At 37.2% G+C, this 24,155-nt stretch overlaps 1 protein-coding gene across 1 annotated transcript in view; it reads right to left on the bottom strand.

The window, feature by feature from the left end:
• Positions 1–24,155, bottom strand: part of TPK1 (thiamin pyrophosphokinase 1) — a 343,243-nt gene that overhangs the window by 247,548 nt on the left and 71,540 nt on the right. The window contains exon 3 of the mRNA XM_032866795.1: positions 22,799–22,870. Coding sequence (XP_032722686.1) covers positions 22,799–22,870 — 72 coding nt within the window. The remainder of the gene's footprint in view (positions 1–22,798; positions 22,871–24,155) is intronic.

The following is a 24,155-nucleotide window of genomic DNA, read 5'->3' as shown; positions in this document are numbered from 1 at the left end:
TATTAGAAGTTACTAGAGTAAAGATTAGAAGATATTAACTTACACCTTAATGTCTATTATTTTTTGTAAGCGCTGAGATTTAACTCCCCTACCATCAAGGTAATACTGTTAAAGAATTTAATGGTTTTAGAATATACAGAGAGTTGTGTAACCATCATTGCCATCAATTTTAGAGTATTTTCATCCCTCTAAAAAGAAACGCCATTCCTTTTAAGTAATTCTCCCCTAAATTCCCATACCTTAGTCCTAACCATCCACTAATATATATTCAGTTTCTGCAGATTTACCTGTTCTGGACATTATGAAACTATGTAATATGTGGTCTTTCGTGTCAGATTCTTTCGTTTAGCGTACTGCTTTCAAGGTTCATCCACGCTGGAGCAGACATCAATATTTTATTCCTTTTTATGGCTCCACATTTTTCCAAGGTATGGACACAGCACTTTTTTCCCATTCATCTGTTAATGACCATTAGGATTGTTTCCATCTTTTGGCTAGTCTGAATAATTGTGCTATGAACAGTCATATACAGGTTTTGTGTGGACATGTGTTTTCAGTGGTCTTGGGGATACACCTTAGAGTGGAACTGCTGGGTCAAACGGTAACTCTATTTTTAACAGTTTAATGAACTAACAGTATCTTCTGAACTAACTGCACTGTTCTACAGAAACCAGACTTGCTTCCAGGTGGCACAAGTAACCTATCTGAGCTGTCAAAATCATATTTGGATTAGTTGTTTAAATGTAAAAAGCAATGACTCTATGTCAACTTTGCCATCACCTGCAATATTAACGTAGCACTTTCACTGTACATAAGGTAATCAGAAATACAATGATATACATAATGAAGAACTCATCTGCTTTCTACTTTTTAAATTCTTTAAAATACTATATATTCTACAAGGATAATTTTCCTTGGCATACAATATATAGACCTCTCATGTTACCAAGGACTCCGAAAGGCAACATCATGTTATGTGGGAAAAAAAAAACAAAAAAGCAAAACTGGATGCTAGATCTTGGAAATCTAGAAAAAGAGTAGAAACTGAGTTTACATGTCTACAAAAAAAAAAAAAAGTGCAGGACAATGTCAGATAAAATAGGAGACATCAGACTCATTTTCCTCAAATGGGTAATGTAGGCCCTGAGATACCAATAATCGAATTGGCATAGAGAAGCAGTGGCAGGCTGACATACTGAGAGGAAGGCAAGCCGACAGGCAGTCAGGAGGAAAAGCAGACAGACGGACAAATAACAGAGATTCTATCATCTCTAATGGTCCATTACATGAAAGGTGCTACATGAACATTTTTAAGAGGTAAAAGTCAAAGACTTACCCTCAAAAAGTTAAAAGTCTCCTTGTAGAGACAGCACATGTAAGGCTGAGGATAGTAAAGAAAGGTCAAATACAGAAGCCTATGAACCTAAGGAATAGGAACTTGATCCTGTGGGCAATGGTGACACCTGCAAAGCTTCGGCAAACAGAATGAATGAATCTAAAGACGGTATACAGCAGAGAGACAAACTGAAAATCACCACAGGTGGGCAGATAATTCCCGGGCCAACCGCAGCTAAGCAGGACAGGTCTAGTACTTACCAGAGATTAGCCGGGGGCAAGAAAGCGCAATGGCGGAGAATAAGGCAACACTGTAATAAGAAAGTTGGCCTCACTTGACATACATCTCCAAGGTTGAAAAAAAGAAGGGTGGTGGTTAAGGAAGGCTTCTAAGAATGAGCCTTACTTAGTGAAAACCATGGAAGTTCTGATTTTTAAGACAAAGATGAGGTGGTTCCAAATGGGCTAAGAGACAAATAAAGAAATTTCCAGTGGAAAGCATATTTCAGGCCAAAAATAATAAGAGCTAGCATCAGCTGAGCTAGTTGAAAACAAATCTAATCCAACAATGAAAGTTAACGGCTAAAACAATCCTATTACAGGTACTTTCCCCTGGAAAAACGTCCATACCATTTAATTAAAATTATCTATTGCTGTTCCCCAAGCACAGTTGTAAAGCAAAATTGGGGAGGAGAGGATACATTTAAAAAGCACTGCTTTATGTGTCGGCTGGAGGTGGCAAAGGAGTTGGAAGCAGAGAAATACTGAAGGGAAAAATAAATACAGCCTCTATTTCTGACATTAACTTGCCCACTTAAAACCTTGATTCTTTCTTATGGTCACTGTCCGTGCTGTGCTAATGAATTTAAAACTCGGGAAAAGTCCCTGGACTTTATTTGCTTCTATATAATGCTTATCTCCAAAAGCTCAAAGGAACATTTGTTCACTCATCCTTGTAGAATCTGTTCAGAAAAGATGCCATTTCCCTGAGAAAATAAAGTAAAAAGAAATAAAGGAATTTTTGAAATTGGAAAATATTCTCCAACTCATCCAGACACATGAATTTTTTTAATTTGCATTTCTCCCTTTATAATATTAATTATCTACAGACGTGTTTACTAAATAATCCTGGGTAAAAATAGGTCTTCAACTCTTTAATTTCCTTCAGTAATACTGACATGATAGTTTTTATTTATTGAAGAAAGTTTCCAATACCTACTTTAAAAATTAAAAGCACCATTATCATCTATTATATCAAAGGCACCAAAGATCTCAATCATTCCAAATAACAAGCATAGTAAATAAAAATGGGCAAGAATCATGCATATTTAAAGAAGCCAATTAGAAAAACAACCAATTTCATTAATTAATTTTAAAAATTGCATCTTTCTACTGATGTTATATAAGATGAAAATAAGTAGTAAACATGGTTTAGTTTGTTTTGGAGCAGTGTTTCCTCATTTTTACTTAAGATACAAAAGCTGAAAATGCAGTTTGAAAAGGTCAAATAAAATAAAGATGTTGACAGCAACCAATGAATCAAGCAAATATAATAACCTCCTAGTCTGATGAACCAAACATCAATCAGACACAGGTTAAGGCTGTCTTGACACATCAAAGAAAGAAAAAGAATACAAGTAATAGCAAAAAGTTCACTGATAAATATCCTCTTATATACATTTTTAAGTTCGTTTAATTTTAACATTTTTATTCCATAGTTGTAAATAACTTCTTTTATTCAGTTCTGTAATGTTTCTTCACTTATTGTGCTGACATATTTATTGGTTTGCCTTAGGTTACAGAACTATTTGGTATCATTCATTAAACTAAAAGAACAGATATAATTAACTAATAATCATTTTTACCTTAAAGATACTACTTAAATTTACTAAAGTGACACTATCCATGTATCACAAGGAATACATTGTCTTTTACTTTTGATTCAAAACAATATAAAACAGGTGAAATTATAGTTAGTTCACTGTTCAAAATTTAAAAAGAAAAACAGACACCGTCAACAACTGCATGGCAATACAAAACTGTTTAGGAGAAACCCAAAAGGCTCAGCAGGCACTAGTAGATTTTATATTTATTCTAAAGTTGAAATGCTAATGAAGTTGTTATCTATACCACACTGATACAGAAATACTAAGTAATACATAAATACTTCGGATTGCGCCGTGTTTAACAAGTATTAAAAACCTTCATATAAAATAATTAGTGACTGTTCCTGACATAGCAAGAACCATATAGTAAATATAACTGAAACTCACTTTAATGGCAAAGGATCTCCAAGTACCAAGACCAACAACATTCAAGATATGGAGTCTCATTAGTGGAGAGAGAAAGGAAATAGGAGAATGGACAGAATCTTTACCAAGCTGTTTTCATACTGATTAGGAGTTTGACATTTAGGATTCACAACTTCTCATAGGTTAGCAGAAAAAAATTTCTAGTTTGCTGAGATTCACAGTTCATCAAAATTTGCCATAACTAAGGTTGATTTTTGTTTTTGTTTTTGACAAGGAATACAGGTGTTATAAGGCTCAATCTTCCTTCCAGAAACATATACGTCAGTTGAGGCTAATAAAGAATAAAATATACACATTCATACCACAACCTCAGAGTTTTGTTAAACTGAATGAATGATAATGCCTCAGCTTACTGTAGAAGGCCTCAGGATTATACTTAGCTATAATAGTTTATAGCTGTGTGCTTATGGAGAGTTAACAGATGTCATAGACATGATAGAAAAACCATTTTTTGCAAGTAGAACTTCCAAACTATTTTATACCACATTTAACTAAACATATGTAATGTCGTTAACATTGTTAAGTATGAAAGGAGCACGTTCTATTTACCAAAAAAAAAAAAAAAAGTTTGCATATGTTTTCTGTTTTTCTCCCATGGAGAAAGAAGTGCTGTTTGTTTGTTTAAGATTTTATTTACTTTAAGAGAGAGAGAGAGAGAGCACAAGCCAGGGAAGAGGCAGAGGAGGAAGAAGCAAACTCCCCACTGAGCAGGGAGCCAGATGCTGGGCTGGATCCCAGGACCCTGAGATCATGACGAGAGCTGAAGGCAGAGGCTTAACAAACTGAGCCACACGGGCACTCCCACGAGTGTGGTTTCTTTAAAATCCAAAAAGCATATATATCTTGATTTGTTACATTCTGAGAACATAAAAAATTCACCCCCTCTGCAAGAAAATATTAGGAAGTTATTAAAGATGCTTACAATTCTGTTACAGTTGGGAAAAAATGCTGGTTTTAGACTAACTTGTAACTTCACATATTATATTTTTGCTTCGTTATCTAAGACAAGATATAAAAGGGCACACGTGGTATGCAAGTTATTATGAAGGCCTCTGCTAAAAAAATGTCCCTTAAAAACTCACAACAATGTTCCATGTGTAACATCATGACAACAGACAATATTCCTACACTATTTCCAACAATGAGAGGTGATATTTTATTCACTCAGTGAGAGTTTTGGAACACAGTACTCAGAGGCCTATTGAATGTCATGATTAAAAGCGTATTTTCTAAAGGACATCTTCGATTTAGTAAACATTGATATTGGTAAAACTAAAAGGTAAGGAAAAACAAAACTAATAGTCCTATCTACAAAATCAAAGCAAAGGAGAATCTGGTGAATTTAAACATATGGCCATGGATAAACCATAAGTGAAAACAACTCTATTGAGTTAAATAAATATATAGTTGTTGAAGGCACGTTTTTATTTCTCAACATCCCTAAATTCCCTATGTACATTCATATCCACACAAATTTTAGTCTATATTTTTTTCCTCCCTCCAATGTAACAAATCCAGCCTATTTCCAGCTAGTACAAAGATACTGCCCCTTTTATTATTTCTACAATATTCTATATTCTACTGAACAGGAAGAATGCACAATCCTGTGAATCAGGAATGAGTGCCAGGGGAACCCCAAGAAAAGGACCAAAATTACCAAATTATAAACAAGATGTATAAAGTAATCATTAAGCAAAGAGACTGGGTTTATAACCAGTGATAAGTTATATATTCAATAAATATCTGTCTGGTGGATGGTCCAGGCTAGTAATGTTAAGTACAACTGAAACATAATGTTACCAATCTATTTCTTAACATAGTCAAAAGCTGCTGACAGTTGAAAAAACTCAGTGTGCCTTATTCATCCTCTATTGTTTCTGTTTTGTACTTCCAAGAACATCCTAAAGACATAATCACATTACTGAGCAAGCAAAATACTCCTGTATCCTTAAGGGGGATGATGGAGTACAGGAGGAATAAGTGCATTTTTTGACACTTTATTTAGTGGCAGAATCATAGACGCAAAAACAAATATTCTGGATAATTCTATTATTTTTCCATAAACATCCACTACCTTGAAATACATTTTACACATTGACCACTTACATATAGAAAAAATTTCAACAGCAGGGTGAAGGAATTTAAAATGAAATACTTTATATTGCTCAATTCTTACACTCATTCATTTTTTATTTACTGGGAGGAAATAACCACCACCAGTATTTTTCCCATTTTTACTATTAAGTTGCACAGAAAGAAGAGAGAGGCAGGTAACTTTTAAAAGGTAAAAGTCTGGCAAATGTATTGGCTGATCTCACTAACCCACTTCATTCACTATCCCTGGACGGTCTGCTGAATCATTTTTCTAGTATGGCTACAGCAGTGAGTCAACTCAATTCATAAAAACCACCCAAGTGTTACATATATATTATTAACATGACAGGAATTGAGGGTCAAGAAAGGTGAAGTAATTTTCTAATGCACATATTAAAAAGGAAATAACATATCTTAAACATTTTTATCATAGAACTGTATGTCTGGGAGCACCTGGCTGGCTGAATTGGTGAAATACCGAAACTCTTGATCTTGGGATTAAGAGTTTGGGCCCCGTACTGGTTGTAGAGATTACTTAAAAATAAAATCTTAAAGTCAAGATGGCGGAGAAGTAGCAGCTGAGACTACGTCAGGTAGCAGGAGATGAGCTAGATAGCTTATCTAAAGATTGCAAACACCTACAAATCCAACGGGAGATCGAAGAGAAGAAGAACAGCAATTCTAGAAACAGAAAATCAACCACTTTCTGAAAGGTAGGACTGGCGGAGAAGTGAATGCAAAGCGACGGGAAGATAGCTCAAAGCGTGGCCGGAGGTCAGGGTGACGGGAGTAATTGGGCACTGTTCTCTGAGGGCACACAGAGGAGTGGGGCCCCGGGCTCTCGGCAGCTCTGGGCCGGAGACCGGGAGGCCGCCACCTTCATTCCCGTCCTCCGAAACTCTACAGAAAGCGCTCAGGGAACAAAAGCTCCCAAAAGCGAACTGGAAAGGATTACTCAGCCCGGCCCCTGGTAAGGGCGGTACAACTCCGCCTGGGGCAAAGACACTTGAGAATCACTACAACAGGCCCTTCCCCCAGAAGATCAACAAGAAATCCAGCCAGGACCAAGTTCACCTACCAAGGACAGTTTCAATACCAAAGAGAGCGGTGGAATTCCAGAGGAGGAGAATGCAAAGCACGGAACTCGTGGCTTTCTCCCCATGATTCTTTAGCCTTGCAGTTAATTTTTTTTTCTTTTTCATTTTTTTTTCTCTTCTTCTGCTAAATTTTTTTTAACTTTTACCCTTTTCTTTTTTAATGTTTTTTAATTAGTTTATCTAATATATATATATTATTTTCTTTTTATATTTTTTCTTTATTGGTTTTCTTCTTTTAATTGTTTCATTTTTTTTTTCTTTCTGAACCTCTTTTTATCCCCTTTCTCCCCCCTCACGATTTGGGATCTCTTCTGATTTGGTTAAAGCATATTTTCCTGGGGTTGTTGTCACCCTTTTAGTATTTTACTTGCTCCTTCATATACTCTTATCTGGACAAAATGACAAGGCGGAAATATTCACCACAAAAAAAAAAAAAAAAAAAGAACAAGAGGCAGTACCAAAGGCTAGGGACCTCATCAATACAGACATTGGTAATATGTCAGATCTAGAGTTCAGAATGACGATTCTCAAGGTTCTAGCCGGGCTCGAAAAAGGCATGGAAGATATTAGAGAAACCCTCTTGGGAGATATAAAAGCCCTTTATGGAGAAATAAAATAACTAAAATCTAACCAAGTTGAAATAAAAAAAAGCTATTAATGAGGTGCAAGCGAAAATGGAGGCTCTCACTGCTAGGATAAATGAGGCAGAAGAAAGAATTAGTGATATAGAAGACCAAATGACAGAGAATAAAGAAGCTGAGCAAAAGAGGGACAAACAGCTACTGGACCACGAGGGGAGAATTCGAGAGATAAGTGACACCATAAGACGAAACAACATTAGAATAATTGGGATTCCAGAAGAAGAAGAAAGAGAGAGGGGAACAGAAAGTATATTGGAAAGAATTATTGGCGAGAATTTCCCCAATATGGCAAAGGGAACAAGCATCAAAATCCAGGAGGTTCAGAGAACCCCCCTCAAAATCAATAAGAATAGGTCCACACCCCGTCACCTAATAGTAAAATTTACAAGTCTTAGTGACAAAGAGAAAATCCTGAAAGCAGCCCAGGAAAGGAAGTCTGTAACATACAATGGTAAAAATATTAGATTGGCAGAAGACTTATCCACAGACACCTGGCAGGCCAGAAAGAGCTGGCATGATATATTCAGAGCACTAAACGAGAAAAGCATGCAGCCAAGAATACTATATCCAGCTAGGCTATCATTGAAAATAGAAGGAGAGATTAAAAGCTTCCAGGACAAACAAAAACTGAAAGAATTTGCAAACACCAAACCAGCTCTACAGGAAATATTGAAAGGGGTCCTCTAAGCAAAGAGAGACCCTAAAAGTAGTAGATCAGAAAGAAACAGAGACAATATACAGTAACAGTCACCTTACAGGCAATACAATGGCACTAAATTCATATCTCTCAATAGTTACCCTGAATGTTAATGGGCTAAATGCCCCAATCAAAAGACACAGGGTATCAGAATGGATAAAAAAACAAAACCCATCTATATGTTGCCTACAAGAATCTCATTTTAAACCCAAAGACACCTTCAGATTTAAAGTGAGGGGGTGGAAAAGAATTTACCATGCTAATGCACATCAGAAGAAAGCAGGAGTGGCAATCCTTATATCAGATCAATTAGATTTTAAGCCAAAGACTATAATAAGAGATGAAGAAGGACACTATATCATACTCAAAGGATCTGTCCAACAAGAAGATCTAACAATTGTAAATATCTATGCCCCTAACGTGGGAGCAGCCAACTATATAAACCAATTAATAACAAAATCAAAGAAACACATCAACAATAATACAATAATAGTAGGGGACATTAACACTCCCCTCACTGAAAGGGACAGATCATCCAAGCAAAAGATCAACAAGGAAATAAAGGCCTTAAATGACACACTGGACCAGATGGACATCACAGATATATTCAGAACATTTCATCCCAAAGCAACAGAATACATAATCTTCTCTAGTGCACAAGGAACATTCTCCAGAATAGATCACATCCTCGGTCCTAAATCGGGTCTCAACCGGTATCAAAAGATTGGGATCATTCCCTGCATATTTTCAGACCACAATGCTCTGAAGCTAGAACTCAATCACAGGAAGAAATTTGGAAAGAACCCAAATACATGGAGACTAAACAGCATCCTACTAAAGAATGAATGGGTCAACCAGGAAATTAAAGAAGAATTGAAAAAATTCATGGAAACAAATGATAATGAAAACACAACGGTTCAAAATCTGTGGGACACAACAAAGGCAGTCCTGAGAGGAAAATACATAGCAGTACAAGCCTTTCTCAAGAAACAAGAAAGGTCTCAGGTACACAACCTAACCCTACACCTAAAGAAGCTGGAGAAAGAACAAGAAAGAAACCCTAAACCCAGCAGGAGAAGAGAAATCATAAAGATCAGAGCAGAAATCAATGAAATAGAAACCAAAAAAACAATAGAACAAATCAACGAAACTAGGAGCTGGTTCTTTGAAAGAATTAATAAGATTGATAAACCCCTGGCCAGACTTATCAAAAAGAAAAGAGAAAGGACCCAAATAAATAAAATCATGAATGAAAGAGGAGAGATCACAACGAACACCAAAGAAATACAGACAATCATAAGAACATACTATGAGCAACTCTACGCCAACAAATTTGACAATCTGGAAATAATAGGATGCATTCCTAGAGACACATAAACCACCACAACTGAACCAGGAAGAAATAGAAAGCCTGAACAGACCCATAACCAGTAAGGAGATTGAAACAGTCATCAAAAATCTCCAAACAAACAAAGCCCAGGGCCAGACGGCTTCCTGGGGGGAATTCTACCAAACATTTAAAGAAGAACTAATTCCTATTCTCCTGAAACTGTTCCAAAAAATAGAAATGGAACGAAAACTTCCAAACTCATTTTATGAGGCCAGCATCACCTTGATCCCAAAACCAGACAAGGATCCCATCAAAAAAGAGAACTACAGACCAATATCCTTGATGAACACAGATGTGAAAATTCTCACCAAAATACTAGCCAATAGGATTCAACAGTACATTAAAAGGATTATTCACCACGACCAAGTGGGATTTATTCCAGGGCTGCAAGGTTGGTTCAACATCCGCAAATCAATCAATGTGATACAACACATTAATAAAAGAAAGAACAAGAATCATATGATACTCTCCATAGATGCGGAAAAAGCATTTGACAAAGTACAGCATCTCTTCCTGATCAAAACTCTTCAAAGTGTAGGGATAGAGGGCACATACCTCAATATTATTAAAGCCATCTATGAAAAACCCACCGCAAATATCATTCTCAATGGAGAAAAACTGAAAGCTTTTCCGCTAAGGTCAGGAACACGGCAGGGATGTCCGTTATCACCACTGCCATTCAACGTAATACTAGAAGTCCTAGCCTCAGCAATCAGACAACAAAAGGAAATTAAAGGCATCCAAATCGGCAAAGAAGATGTCAAACTATCACTCTTCACAGATGATAGGATACTATATGTGGAAAACCCAAAAGAGTCCACTCCAAAACTGCTAGAACTTGTACAGGAATTCAGTAAAGTGTCAGGATATAAAATCAATGCACAGAAATCAGTTGCACTTCTCTACACCAACAACAAGACAGAAGCAAGAGAAATTAAGGAGTCAATCCCATTTACAATTGCACCCAAAACTATAAGATACCTAGGAATAAACCTAACCAGAAACTAAGAATCTATATTCAGAAAACTATAAAGTACTCATGAAAGAAATTGAGGAAGACACAAAGAAATGGAAAAATGTTCCATGCTTCTGGATTGGAAGAATAAATATTGTGAAAATGTCTATGCTACCTAAAGCAATCTACACATTTAATGCAATTCCTATCAAAGTACCATCCATTTTTTTCAAAGAAATGGAACACATAATCCTAAAATTTATATGGAACCAGAAAAGACCTTGAATAGCCAAAGGAATATTGAAAAAGAAAGCCAAAGTTGGTGGCATCACAATTCCGGACTTCAAGCTCTATTACAAAGCTGTCATCATCAAGACAGCATGGTACTGGCACAAAAACAGACACATAGATCAATGGAACAGAATAGAGAGCCCAGAAATAGACCCTCAACTCTATGGTCAACTAATATTCGACAAAGCAGAAAAGAATGTCCAAAGGAAAAAACACAGCCTCTTCAATAAATGGTGTTGGAAAAATTGGACAGCCACATGCAGAAAAATGAAATTGGATCATTTCCTTACACCACACACGAAAATAGACTCAAAATGGATGAAGGACCTCAAAGAAAGGAATCCCATCAAAATCCTTGAGGAGAACACAGGCAGCAACCTCTTCGACCTCAGCCGCAGCAACATCTTCCTAGGAACATCACCAAAGGCAAGGGAAGCAAGGGCAAAAATGAACTATTGGGATTTTATCAAGATCAAAAGCTTTTGCACAGCAAAGGAAACAGTTAACAAAACCAAAAGACAACTGACAGAATGGGAGAAGCTATTTGCAAACGACATATCAGATAAAGGGCTAGTGTCCAAAATCTACAAAGAACTTAGCAAACTCAACACCCAAAGAACAAATAATCCAATCAAGAAATGGGCAGAAGACATGAACAGACATTTCTGCAAAGAAGACATCCAGATGGCCAACAGACACATGAAAAAGTGCTCCACATCACTCGGCATCAGGGAAATACAAATCAAAACCACAATGAGATATCACCTCACACCAGTCAGAATGGCTAAAATTAACAAGTCAGGAAATGACAGATGCTGGCGAGGATGCGGAGAAAGGGGAACCCTCCTACACTGTTGGTGGGAATGCAAGCTGGTGCAACCACTCTGGAAAACAACATGGAGGTTCCTCAAAATGTTGAAAATAGAACTACCCTATGACCCAGCAATTGCACTGCTGGGTATTTATCCTAAAGATACAAATGTAGTGATCCGAAGGGGCACGTGCACCCGAATGTTTATAGCAGCAATGTCTACAATAGCCAAACTATGGAAAGAACCTAGATGTCCATCAACAGATGAATGGATAAAGAAGATGTGGTATATATTACACAATGGAATACTATGCAGCCATCAAAAAAAATGAAATCTTGCCATTTGCGATGACATGGATGGAACTAGAGGGTATCATGCTTAGCGAAATAAGTCAGTCGGAGAAAGACAACTATCATATGATCTCCCTGATATGAGGAAGAGGAGATGCAACATGAGGGGTTAAGGAGGTAGGAGAAGAGTAAATGAAAGAAGATGGGATTGGGAGGGAGACAAACCATAAGTGACTCTTAATCTCACAAAACAAACTGAGGGTTGATGGGGGGAGGGGGTTGGGAGAGGGGGGTGGGGTTATGGACATTGGGGAGGTTATGTGCTATGGTGAGTGTTGTGAAATGTGTAAACCTGGCGATTCACAGACCTGTACCCCTGGGGATAAAAATATATTATATGTTTATAAAAAATAAAATAAAAAAAAATCTTAAGAAGTCAGAAACACAAAACTGTAAAAACAAACAAAGCACGTATAGGAACAACCTTTCCTTACAAACATATTTCTTCGTTTAAAAACTACTGTCCCCATCGGGCGCCTAGGTGGCTCAGTCATTAGGCATCTGCTTTGGCTCAGGTCATGGTCCCGGTGTCCTGGGATTGAGCCCCACATCAGTCTCCCCACTCAGCGGGAGGTCTGCTTCTTCCTCTCCCACTCCCTCTGCTTGTGTTCCCTCTCTTGCCATGTCTTTGTCAAATAAATAAGTAAAATCTTAAAAAAAAAACAAAAAACATTAAAAAAAAACAAAACTACTCTCACCCTCAACTAAAACATCCTTCCATCACTAGATGATCTTACCTAGTAAGTAAGAGTATCACCATGAGTCCCATGGTGAGATTTGTAATTCCTTATTTACTCTTCAATGAACAAATCTATTGCAAAAGCCTGGCTGCCACAACTGCGAACAGGCCACATCATAAAAGAACTACAGCCTATTAAGGAGGAGGGAAAAAAATCCATCAAAGGTTGGCCTTGAGATTAAATGACCTACAAAATATCCAGACTGAGGCTTATAATGGTGCCAAAGTAATGCAAAGAAACTTTCTAATTGATGTTTTATAAGAAAAGCAAATATAAATATACAGGGTAAGAAATTAATGCCCAAAATAATTATTGATAATTGAGTTATTTAAATCTGTGTTTTGTTCTCTTTGATCCATACTCTTTCCTTTGATCCATACTCTTTCCTGTGTTGAAGGTGTACAAAATTTATTTCCCAAATCTATTTCTATCAAATTAATATCTAATATGCATGGTATTTCAACTGTTTTTCTGAAGTTACTGAAATGTCTTCTGTAAACAAGGAGAACCACTATCAGTCTGAGGCTATTGAGCATTGAATGTCAATGTGTACTGGTAACGGATTGAAGCTAAAAGGTATGACAGTAAGATCAAGACTGCCTATAAGAACACCTGGCACCAGGCTTACAAATAAAAAGAACCTTTGAGAGCAATGCTATTTGATAGAGATCAGAGAGTTGAACAATCCTCCACTTGCCAAGAAGCCTTGTATACAACAGCATTAAATCGCTAGGGCTTCCAGAGCAAAATACCATAGACTGGATAACGTAACAGAAATTTATTTTCTCACAGTTCTGGAGACTAGAGGCCTAAAGTCAAGGTGTGAACAGAGCTGGTTTCTCCTGAGGCCTCTCCCACAGCTTGTAGATGGGCACCTTTTCTCACTCTGTCCTCACATGGCCTTTCCCCAGAGCACCAACCCTTGTGTCTCTTATTCTTCTTGTAAGGACACCACTCCTACAGCACTAGGACCGCACCTAAGACCTCATTTAATCTTAATTACCCCTTTAATGACACTATCTCCAAATATTATCACACCAGGGCTTCAACATATGATTCTAGAGAAAACAAATGAGTCCCTAACAGTCAGTCCCTAACACCTTACAGCAACTATTTGGAATATATGCTAGGAATGGGTCCATCAGATACTAGATTCTACACACTTCAGGAAAAGGGCCTGTGTCTTTCTCATTGGTATCCCAGTCTCTGTACATTGCTTAACACAGACCATGCTCAAAAAAATATGGATTAAAGAACAAAGTAATGGAGGGGTATTTTTTGCCTTTCGGTAAACATATTAGAAAATGTTACGCTGTGAAAGTTGATGTGAAAATGACCTTTCCTTAGTATATCAAGTGCAGCAGTTTATGTACCATGGAATTAGGAAGTACAGCACAAGATTTATAAATGTATTTCAAATATTTTCTTAAAGATTTATTTATTTTAGAGAGAGAGATCACAAGTATGGGGAGGGAGAGAGGGAGATAATCTCAAGCTGACTCCCACTGAGCATAGAGCCTGGCCAAAATCATCAAGTCAGACATTTAACTGACTAAGCCATCCAGGGCGCCCCAAATGTATTTCAAATATTAGGTACTGAAATTGTGGTACAAATTCCCTATACTCTCTATGATATTATAGTCACTAAAATAAAACAAAGATATAAGAGGGAATCCTGGTAATGAAAATAACACAGAAGTCTTAAGTATCTGGTAATATTTATATTATAATACCCAGGATAAAAGATCTCATTTAATAGAAATGGACCATCATCTTGGGGATGGGAATGGTAAAATAGATGTCTGTTCTTATATCAAACAAAACTTACTTTGTTTTGTGCCACTGATACATCTCTTCTATATTAAATGTCTTCTATATTAAATAATCTTATTGTAGTCTCCCAAATGTATCTGTTTGACTGGGACAGATCTTTTCTGCCAGCTTTATTTACAGGGACCACAGCTTGTACATAACTGTTTTACTTAATGGACCAGAACGAAGTATGCAAATTGCTCATTGGATCTTTTGCTCAATGTTCACTTAAATGTGCTCAAAGCATAAGTTCTGCGAAACACTAAGCACAGAAAACGACACAAATGGTGTCAATTTGGTGCTTCAATAAACTAATAAGCTTAACTATTACAGGATTCTTAAGTCTAATGACTAAGCTACTTATTATTAGAATAGATGCGTCCCAAATCATCCTAACTAAAATCCGAGTACCCTAAAGCCTAGCATTTTCCCAGATAACATATTTGTTAGGTCTTGGCCTCTATATACTCAAATGACAAAAATGTACATGCTATTCTACCTATCTAGGAAGTTGTAACCAGCTTATTCCTAAAAGCTAAATTCATGTTAACTACTTAGATTGCAAAGAAGCCTCACGAGAAGGTATCATGGTTTCATTTCCATCGAGATTCTGCCATTAGATGAATCAAACAACTCACACTGTTCAGTTCTACTAAACATGTTCAAAAGTAGAGTACTTCCTCCCAATATTGCTCCTCTTCTATTAGCTTAAATAAGTGTTTTTCCCTAAGGTTTTCTCCTCTGGTACTCCACTCAGGTTGACTACACATACCAAGAATGTGGACCAGATTTTCTCTCAAACATCTGTCTCCTAGTGAGGTGGTAAAGAGCCCATTGCTTACACCCTCTTCCTTCTCTGCCTCCCAGTGGCAGCTTCTTTCCAAAGACTCCAAGCAAGTTTTACTCTTGTAAAACTAAAAGCTCAGAGAGGCTCAGCTTTCCCCAAAGACTAATACTACAGAAAAGTTCTAGTTATTTTTTAATCTATCATTGTACACAAACACTAACTGTGGAAATGTTTAACTCATCTATAGTCGATTAAATAAACTTCCAGATATAGCTGACTTTGAAACACCCTATTACAAGAGAGAAGCCACTAAACAAAGCGGGACAAAGGCTTAATACACACAGAAACACTAGTACTTACCTAACCCTAAGTATACAGGGTTTAAAACAGGACTCAGGTAAAAATAAATACTTCCTGATTCTGAAGGGCACAACGGACAATACAATGTGGGAGAAAATGTGAACTTCCCCATGTATTTCTGGTTGCTTCTCCAGCCTGTTCTTCAAGAAGTTTTTCACACTAAGTGGATTAGCTATGTACTGAACTGAAACAGAGAAAAATCACCACAGAGAAACCTTCATTTCTCATTACAAATTGCTAGGAAGAGCTGTTGAACATGACAAGGTCTGCATTTCAGGGAAGGCCATCTAACGCCGGAGTACTTTGATCTACAGAACACAAAGAAAAGAAATTCAAGATGTTGCATTCAGCCCTGGAGAGCGATCCAGAGGGGATGTCTTCTAGGCTTTAAGTGGAAGTCCACCATCTAGGTACTGTAGAACTAGAATCCGTTGGGACTTTTTCCTTTTTACTTTGTTTCACTAAGGAAAGCTCACCCCAAAGGCTGCCTCTCAGCCTCCTGGGCAAGGATCACCATCAATAAGCTGCTCTTGCTCCTCTCACTACCACACAGCAGGATCACTCTAGTGAGGCTTAACATCAGGCAAAAAAGGTGTGTGCGTGTGTGTGTATTAGATTAAACATGGAGCATACATCAATAGCTCCATAAATACTTATGGTTTATGGGGCATAAACCATAATCAGCCATGCTCATCTGGAAGCCATCTTCTGGTCACATTACAAACTGACATACTAGGGGCACCTGACTAAAGACTCTCTCTACTCCGACCCGCCCCTCCCCTCTGTGCGTGTACACTCTCTTTCCCGCTCTCTCAAGTAGATAAATCTTTGAAAAAAGAAAAAAACCTGACCTATTAGGACACAGAACTAAATGGCATAAACAATAAAGAAAAACAGACACTTAAAATGCCTATTTTACCTGCCATGAAGCATAGAGAGTCACATGGCCTGGCGCTCATCATTTCAGGGGCATTTTCCTATTCATTAGTAACATTTCATCTATTACCCTGATATTTAAAAAGACTTATGAAAACCATTTCATAGGAAATAGTTAAAAAGGAAAAAATAAAAGCAAGAAACAATAAAGATAATAGTAAGCAATTATAAGGACTGATTTTTTTCATTACAAATTTGATGCTTTAAATTTGTACAATGCACACATAGTTCTTTAATTAAGGATGGAAATCTAGAGAAAAACAATCATTTATAATTCACAACAATAAAGTTAATATACAGTTCTCACAACAAAATTATTTTGAGGAAGCTTTATGAGTATTATAGTAAGACTATATGATGAATCTACTTAGACACTAATGTCAAAAGATAGGAGTACTGCTGAACTGCCTAATTTTCTATCCTTGTATATAATAGAAGATGTATCCTACCATAATAACTTAATGAACAAAGACAAAATAGTACAATGATACATTTGTTAGCACCTCAACCATCAAAGGCATAAAATCATAAAGGCAAAAAAAAGGAATACATTTGCACATAAGCAATGTGGAAAGAACGAGAGATTAATGAAAATATGAGTTCTAAGTCATTATACGAGGAAATACCAAATAAGCATCTGGGAGCCAGAGAGCAGAGGGAAAAAAAAATGAACGATAGTCTTCGAGTTTAAAAGAAGTAGAAAAGGGACCCAACCAAGGTTGAGGACCGAAGATGAATCAGAAGAGTGAATGAGAGATCCCACAAACATGCATCTGCTAATGGGCTCACCTCAGGGCAAGAGTATTTCCAGGACCTAGAAAGCACCAAAGACCAACACTGGTCTCCAGCAATTGCCAACATAACCTACAATCACTACCCTCAGGCTGGTCTCACAGGAGATAAGAGGAAATAACACAAGCAAAGCATTTTGTATCAATTTTCAAGGAGCTTATCCTCAAGGATGAATAAGGTGACATTTATAAGTAACAGAAAATCAATACAAATACTAAGATGATCTCTCTATGGAGGCTAGTTAAGGGAGACTTCCTTCGCAAGAGACAGCACTGGTGCTGGACTTTCAAGGATGAGACAAAGTTTGCAAAATGAATAAATAAAAATCTACGTTGTGCAAAAAGAAAGAAAATAACAAATGTCATTTTTTTTAATTTTTATTTATTTGACAGAGAGAGATCACAAGTAGACAGAGAGGCAGGAAGAAAGAGAGAGAGAGAGAGAGGGAAGCAGGCTCCCTGCCGAGCAGAGAACCCAATACGGGACTCGATCCCAGGACCCTGAGATCATGACCTGAGCCGAAGGCAGTGGCTTAACCCACTGAGCCACCCAGGCACCCACAAATGTCATTTTTTTAATCATATCAATCATTAAACACGTAAGAAAAAATAGCTGTGACAGAGGAGGCCTGAGAGAGAGAAAAAAAATGTAGTGTATGTAGAACCACACTCTTTTTAAAAAGATGGACCAGACGCCCTTCCAGACGCCCTTCCAGAATCAGCTGTCAGAATAGAATTAAGGTGATTTCAAAATTGTAAGGTAATTATCAGAAAATATGTTTCCTTGGAAATCCCTCTAACAGAGATAAAGTATACAAATAGATTTAATAAGATTAAAACAGTGATGGATACCAAGTTATATTAAAGCAAACCAATTCAACCAATCTACCTAAAAATGGCATGTATTCAATTTCTCTTATTTTAAGGAGAATAATCACACTGGATACCAGAAATGAGGTAGAGGTCCCACTGAATAGAAAAATGGGGCTAGGAAAAAAAGAAAAGAAAAGGAATCTCATATATAAATTTGCTATTTTGGCTGAGCTTAACCTCAAATAAATAGGTATAAAGAAGCTTATTGAGTCCTAGTGTACACAATCTATAAAGGAAAGATACAACAAAACTACTACCAAAGCAAGGTGCCTCACAGCAGATTCCTACATCATTTAAAACTTAAATCTGATGGCAATACTACTTACTAGCATAAGATCAGTTAATTAGTAGAGCAAGTCAGGATTCTATTGAAAACTGATTTATGGAAGGTGTTTTTATTTAAAAAAGAAACCAAAAGGCATACAGACATGACCAAAGTATAGTCAAAGTCAACCAAATATATGATAATTTCAGCTACTTAAGAAACAAGGATGAGTAAGTTCATTCTAAGGACTTGTGGCTCCGAAAGCCTCTGACCTGCCTTCTTGAGGAAGCACCTGTGTCTGTGCTCCCTTCTCTCACCTGCAGCCACAACTAAGAACCCGGCATTAGATTCCCAGCTTTGGACCCAACGGCTGACCTGGAATGGCCTCAGCAAGCATCAGTTACCAATGAAACAGAAGGGAAAACACTGATGTCATAAAATCAAAGGCCTTGTTTCTATTTTGATTCAGGTATGCTCTATGGGTGTCCTTTTAACCTCAAAGACCCACCTGATTTTATAACTTAAAGCCTCATCAGCAATGAACCCAAGTATAGTGCCTATACCCTGGCATGATCTGAAGGTTTGTTAGCTGAGAACTGAGAAAGGAAGGAAGGAAGGAAGGAAGGAAGAAAGAAAGAAAGAGCGAGCGAGCAAGCAAGTGAAGAAAACTAACTCCTCTTAGAGGAAAAGAGTCACTGTGTACATAAGTACCTGGCATCACTGTAATTGGATTCCTCATAATCTAATTCACCTGGTCACCATGTTCTATGCCTCAAATGGAAAAGACAGAGAAAAGCTGTGAACTCACATTAAAAATGAAGATACACTTTAATAAGGCAAACTCCTAGGAATCTGATATATGGTCCATCTAAAACCTCATCCCAGGTAAGTGAATATCAGATTTCTTTTTAATGTAACTCAGATCTCTCTTACTACCTTTGGAGACCCTGACAAGTATGGTGCCCCCAAGTGGAGAATAACTGATCTACAAAAGAAATAAGCAGAATCCTTCAAACACAGACTTCCCTATTTTTCTTCACTTACCAGATATCTCAGGATGAGAAACACATTTATTGGAAGAGAAAGTCTGACTCAAAAAAAAAAAAAAAAGAAAAAGAAAAAGTTAAGAAATCTGAGGGCAATATCCATTCACAAATGCCAATAACCTCTGATAGTTACAGAAAAGTTAGATACTACCTACAGTTCTATCTGCCTTTTCATCTATCCACCTATCTCTGTACTTATAGCTCCAGATTAAATCAAGTATACAAACTGCTGGGACAGGTAGGGATTAAAATGACCAAGACCTATAACCAAGAAAAACACTGAAACTTCACGAAGTATTAAAGAGAAAATACATTTAAAAACATCTCTACGTTAAATCTCCTTGAATCCCTTCTTCAGTCATTTAAAATAAATTACATGTCATAAAAACATTGCAGGGCAAAATAAATAAACCTACAAAACAGTCTTTCCCCTTAAAGGAATCTCAGGAAATCCCTACTTGCCAGAAGTCCTTAGCATAGATGAAAGTTAAATTATGATTTTATATAAAAGATGGACACTGAGCAGCAGCCTCTAAATTTTGTCTTTGTTTTGATACAATAGTCTGGATTTCACCCCTTGATTTCTGTTCTTCACAAATCCTCAGACTTGCTACAGAAAGTTACAGAAAAAGTCACGCATACAAGCCAGAGTAGCGGGCAAGCCTGCTCCCAGCCCTTATAAGTGCTGAAATCCCAAACTGCCACACCGCCTTCCCTCCCAGGCCCTCAAGGCTGCCCTCTATTTTTTCTAGGCCTCTCTCTTCTGTTAACATCAGCAGCTCAAGCTCCAAATCTCTTTGTTTTTCTTTTTTTACTTTTATTCGTTTGGTATTTGTTTTTGTTTTCTCTTTTCAAATTTTTATTTAAATTCCAGTTAGTTAACATACAGTACCATATTGGTTTCAGGAGTAGAATTCAGTGATTCATACAACACCCAGGGCTCATCATAACAAGTGCCCTCCTCAGTACCCAGTTTCTTTAAAAGATTTATTTTAGAGGGACAGTGTGCATGCATACACACGAGGGGAGGGCCAGAGGGAGACAGACAGAGAATCTTAAACAGACTCCCTCTGAGTGAGGAGCCTCATGCCGGGCTCAATCTCACAACCCTGAGATCATGGCCCTAGTCAAAGCCAGCAGTTGGATACTCAACCGAGTGAGCCACTCACGCACCCAATACCTTTTTTTTTTTTTTCCTTTTTTAAGTTTTATTTGGAAGAAGAGCAACACAAAACGGGACACTACAAACAAAAAAATCACGGCTTCTGTTTTGAGAATCACAAAAAAACCTATTCTACCTTTCCACAGTACTTATGAACAGACCCACTTTTTGTAAAGGTTAATTGCTCCAGAGAGCCAAGAATCATCCTGGACATATATAGGAAAGTATATTTCAATAATCTAAAGAAAAGTTATTTTGGAAATGAGCATTATCTAACCACTGTAGTCCATGTCACATTAGATATCTTTAGTTCTCTCCATGTATATAGACTGACCCAGCGTTCATTTTTCATGCATATCAACTAAATACTTAGTGTATGTCAGGCATGAAACTTTTTCTAATCCAATTCACTGCAGGAAACTAATGTCATCAGAAGCATCTGTCAGCTCAAAAATCTAGACCATTTCATACCACGAACAAAACAGGATCCTTCACCCTCCAAAAGGAGACTTCCTAGATGTAGTTTTCCCTACCCAAGTTTCCAGCAGTTGCTATTAATGATTATTTTGTCTATTTTAAGGAAGTGTAAAATAAAACACAACTGTTCACACTTTCCTAAAAATACAAGAAAACCTGGTAAGTTCAGATCAAAAGAATGTGCTTGATCAGTTTACTTTGGTATTTATTAGCAATATGAACCAAATTAAATTCATTCTTTCACTGGTTGTAATTACTAAGCAATTATGTGCCAGACACAGCACTAGGCACTGACGTGACAACATAAAGACCTTTCTGATGGCACCTGAATAACCACCTAATTATAAGCAAGTGAGAGGTTCTAGGAAAGTGAAGTTACTGGTTAAATAGCCTTCCAACTTTTAGTGCAATAATAATGTGACATTTTCAGCTGGCTAACATAAAGATAGCTAAATTTAGAATAAAGCGTTTTCATGGTAATCACATAAGACAAGAAAAATTCATTATACAAAATCATTCATAATGATCTATTCCCTCTCCTTATCACAACTACCCCTGTCCACATATGTGAGCTTATCGACATGACAGGTGTGGATTCTAGGACACACAGACTTGATGCTGAAGATACAAAAGAATTCTGCAATAGGAGAATCATCTAGAATACACATCAATACATCAAGAATCATATTCTTCTGCTGATCTAGTTTGGCTCAAAATTTACATTGCTAACCTTAGCAGAAGTATACCTTTGAAAAAAGCTCAAGATTTCATGGAAAAGCAGAGGTTCAAAATGGTAAATGATATTTAATACTGTTTTCTCACTTAGAGTTAATGCTATAAAAAAATCAAAGAATAGGGGCGCCTGGGTGGCTCAGTGGGTTAAAGCCTCTGCCTTCGGCTCAGGTCATGATCCCAGGGTCCTGGGATCGAGCCCCGCATCAGGCTCTCTGCTCAGCGGGGAGCCTGCTTCCCTTCCTCTCTCTCTCTGCCTGCCTCTCTGCCTACTTGTGATCTCTGTCAAATAAATAAATAAAATCTTAAAAAAAAAATCAAAGAATAATGTAAAAAATAGTAAAGTCTGTTTCTTATAGGAAAACTCACAGAAGTATTAATTCTGCAAAACTCCTGCACGTTTATATTTTTCAGCATCCCTTGAGATCCTAATATACTATTTGGCTTTTTTCTTTTCTTTTTTTTTTTTTCCTGCAAATGTGGTTACCCAGCAGATATCTTATTGCTGAATGCTGGGATGAGTTAGGCTTGAGGATGCTTTTTACCGTTGCTGGTGCCAAAACTATTTACACTTAACAAACATTTGGTGAGCATTCAGGATTAATATCCACATAATATGTGAAATATAGCGTGGTGATGCTACATTGTCATTCTGTCCTTGGGGGTGCATCCTGTGGAAACTCCCCATAGACACTGCTAACAGAAAAGATCCATTCTTAGTAATTATATCACTTAGTTATAAGTTCCACTTTTTGGTATTGTAGTTAGATTCTGGAATATTTAATAGTCATATTAGTCCTAAACAGATTAGAAAGTAGAGATATAAATGCTAATTAAGATTACCTTTGCTCCAAAGATGACGAACACATTTGTCCAGAGGCTGATTCAGAACCACAAGGCAGTATTTCAACTTCCCTACGGAAATAAAAAAAGTTAAATAAGTAGGTGAACAGAGTCCTCTGTTCCCCTCATTTGAGCCCGGAATCACACTCTACTAATCCAGATCTTCAATCTCCACAGAGCTAAATTTCAACCACAGCTAATTTCTCATACTTTAATTTTAAAAGACACCATAGTTTAACCAGATTGACTTTATCCAATATGTCTATCTAACATTACCATATTGCTGCAGTATTGATTATAAAAACAATTTATTGGGGCGCCTGGGTGACTCAGTCGTTAAGCATCTGCCTTCGGCTCAGGTCATGATCCCAGGGTCCTGGGATCGAGCGCCGCGTGGGGCTCTCTGATCAGTGGGAAGCCTGCTTCTCTCTCTCCCACTGCCCCTGCTTGTGTTCCCCTCTTGCTGTCAAATGAATAAATAAAAATCTTTAAAAAAATAATAAAGTGGTTTGTAATAAAAAATTACCATAAAAACAGTTGGGTAAGCTTCTTTTTGTAGGGGATGAGGAGCAAAAATGGTCTTAAAATGAATTCTCAACATTATGGGACATCCATCCCTTCGACACAACTAGTCTTCTATCCTGCTAGTCCAACATCATCCTGACATTATTAACCAAGTAGTGGGGCCGGGAAGGCACATGTTTTCACACTCATTTATTCATTTTCTGTCTCCTACCCGGTCTCTCTCTCCCCCTTGCCCCATACAAAACTCTGTGTATGCACAGAATCCCACTAGCTCTTTTCATGACTCTTTTACTCCAAGTTTTTAGATGACACTCAAGAGATGGAGACACTCAAAAGACAGAAAAGTTACTTCTCCAACAGTCATTCCAAGCCCTTTATAATGTACTAAAAATAGTGCAATGTAAAATGCAATCAGGCTGTTGAAAACCTGTCATTCAGCTCAGTCCAAGCATTCCATTTCATTTATGGAAGAGAGATGTGTGTTTGGTGATAAGAAAAATTAATTTTTTAAGCAATCTCAGTGTTAGAAATGGAACAAGATAAGGAAATGAAAAGGGGATGCCATCATCCACAGCATGCATTCTTAAGGGCTGATTATAAACCAGTCACTGAGAGTACAAAGAGGAATAAGATTACAGAGTATCTGAGGTAAAACATTTATAATAAAGAGGATTTATTCTACAATACAATACGACACAAGCATCTGAAGAGGACCAGGTAATACACAGATGAATATGGCAGGAATTCAAAGCCCAGAAAGTCAATAAGGTCTGGTGTCACCCTAAAAATCTTTGTGAAATGCAGATCGCTGAACTTGATCTTAACAGGAAAA

The sequence above is a fragment of the Lontra canadensis genome, unplaced genomic scaffold (genome assembly GCF_010015895.1).
Source record: "Lontra canadensis isolate GAN:19392208 unplaced genomic scaffold, GSC_riverotter_1.0 scaffold2, whole genome shotgun sequence".
Lineage (NCBI taxonomy): Eukaryota > Metazoa > Chordata > Mammalia > Carnivora > Mustelidae > Lontra > Lontra canadensis.
Note: the sequence above shows the minus strand (reverse complement) of the source record. Positions and strands in the feature narration are given on the sequence as shown.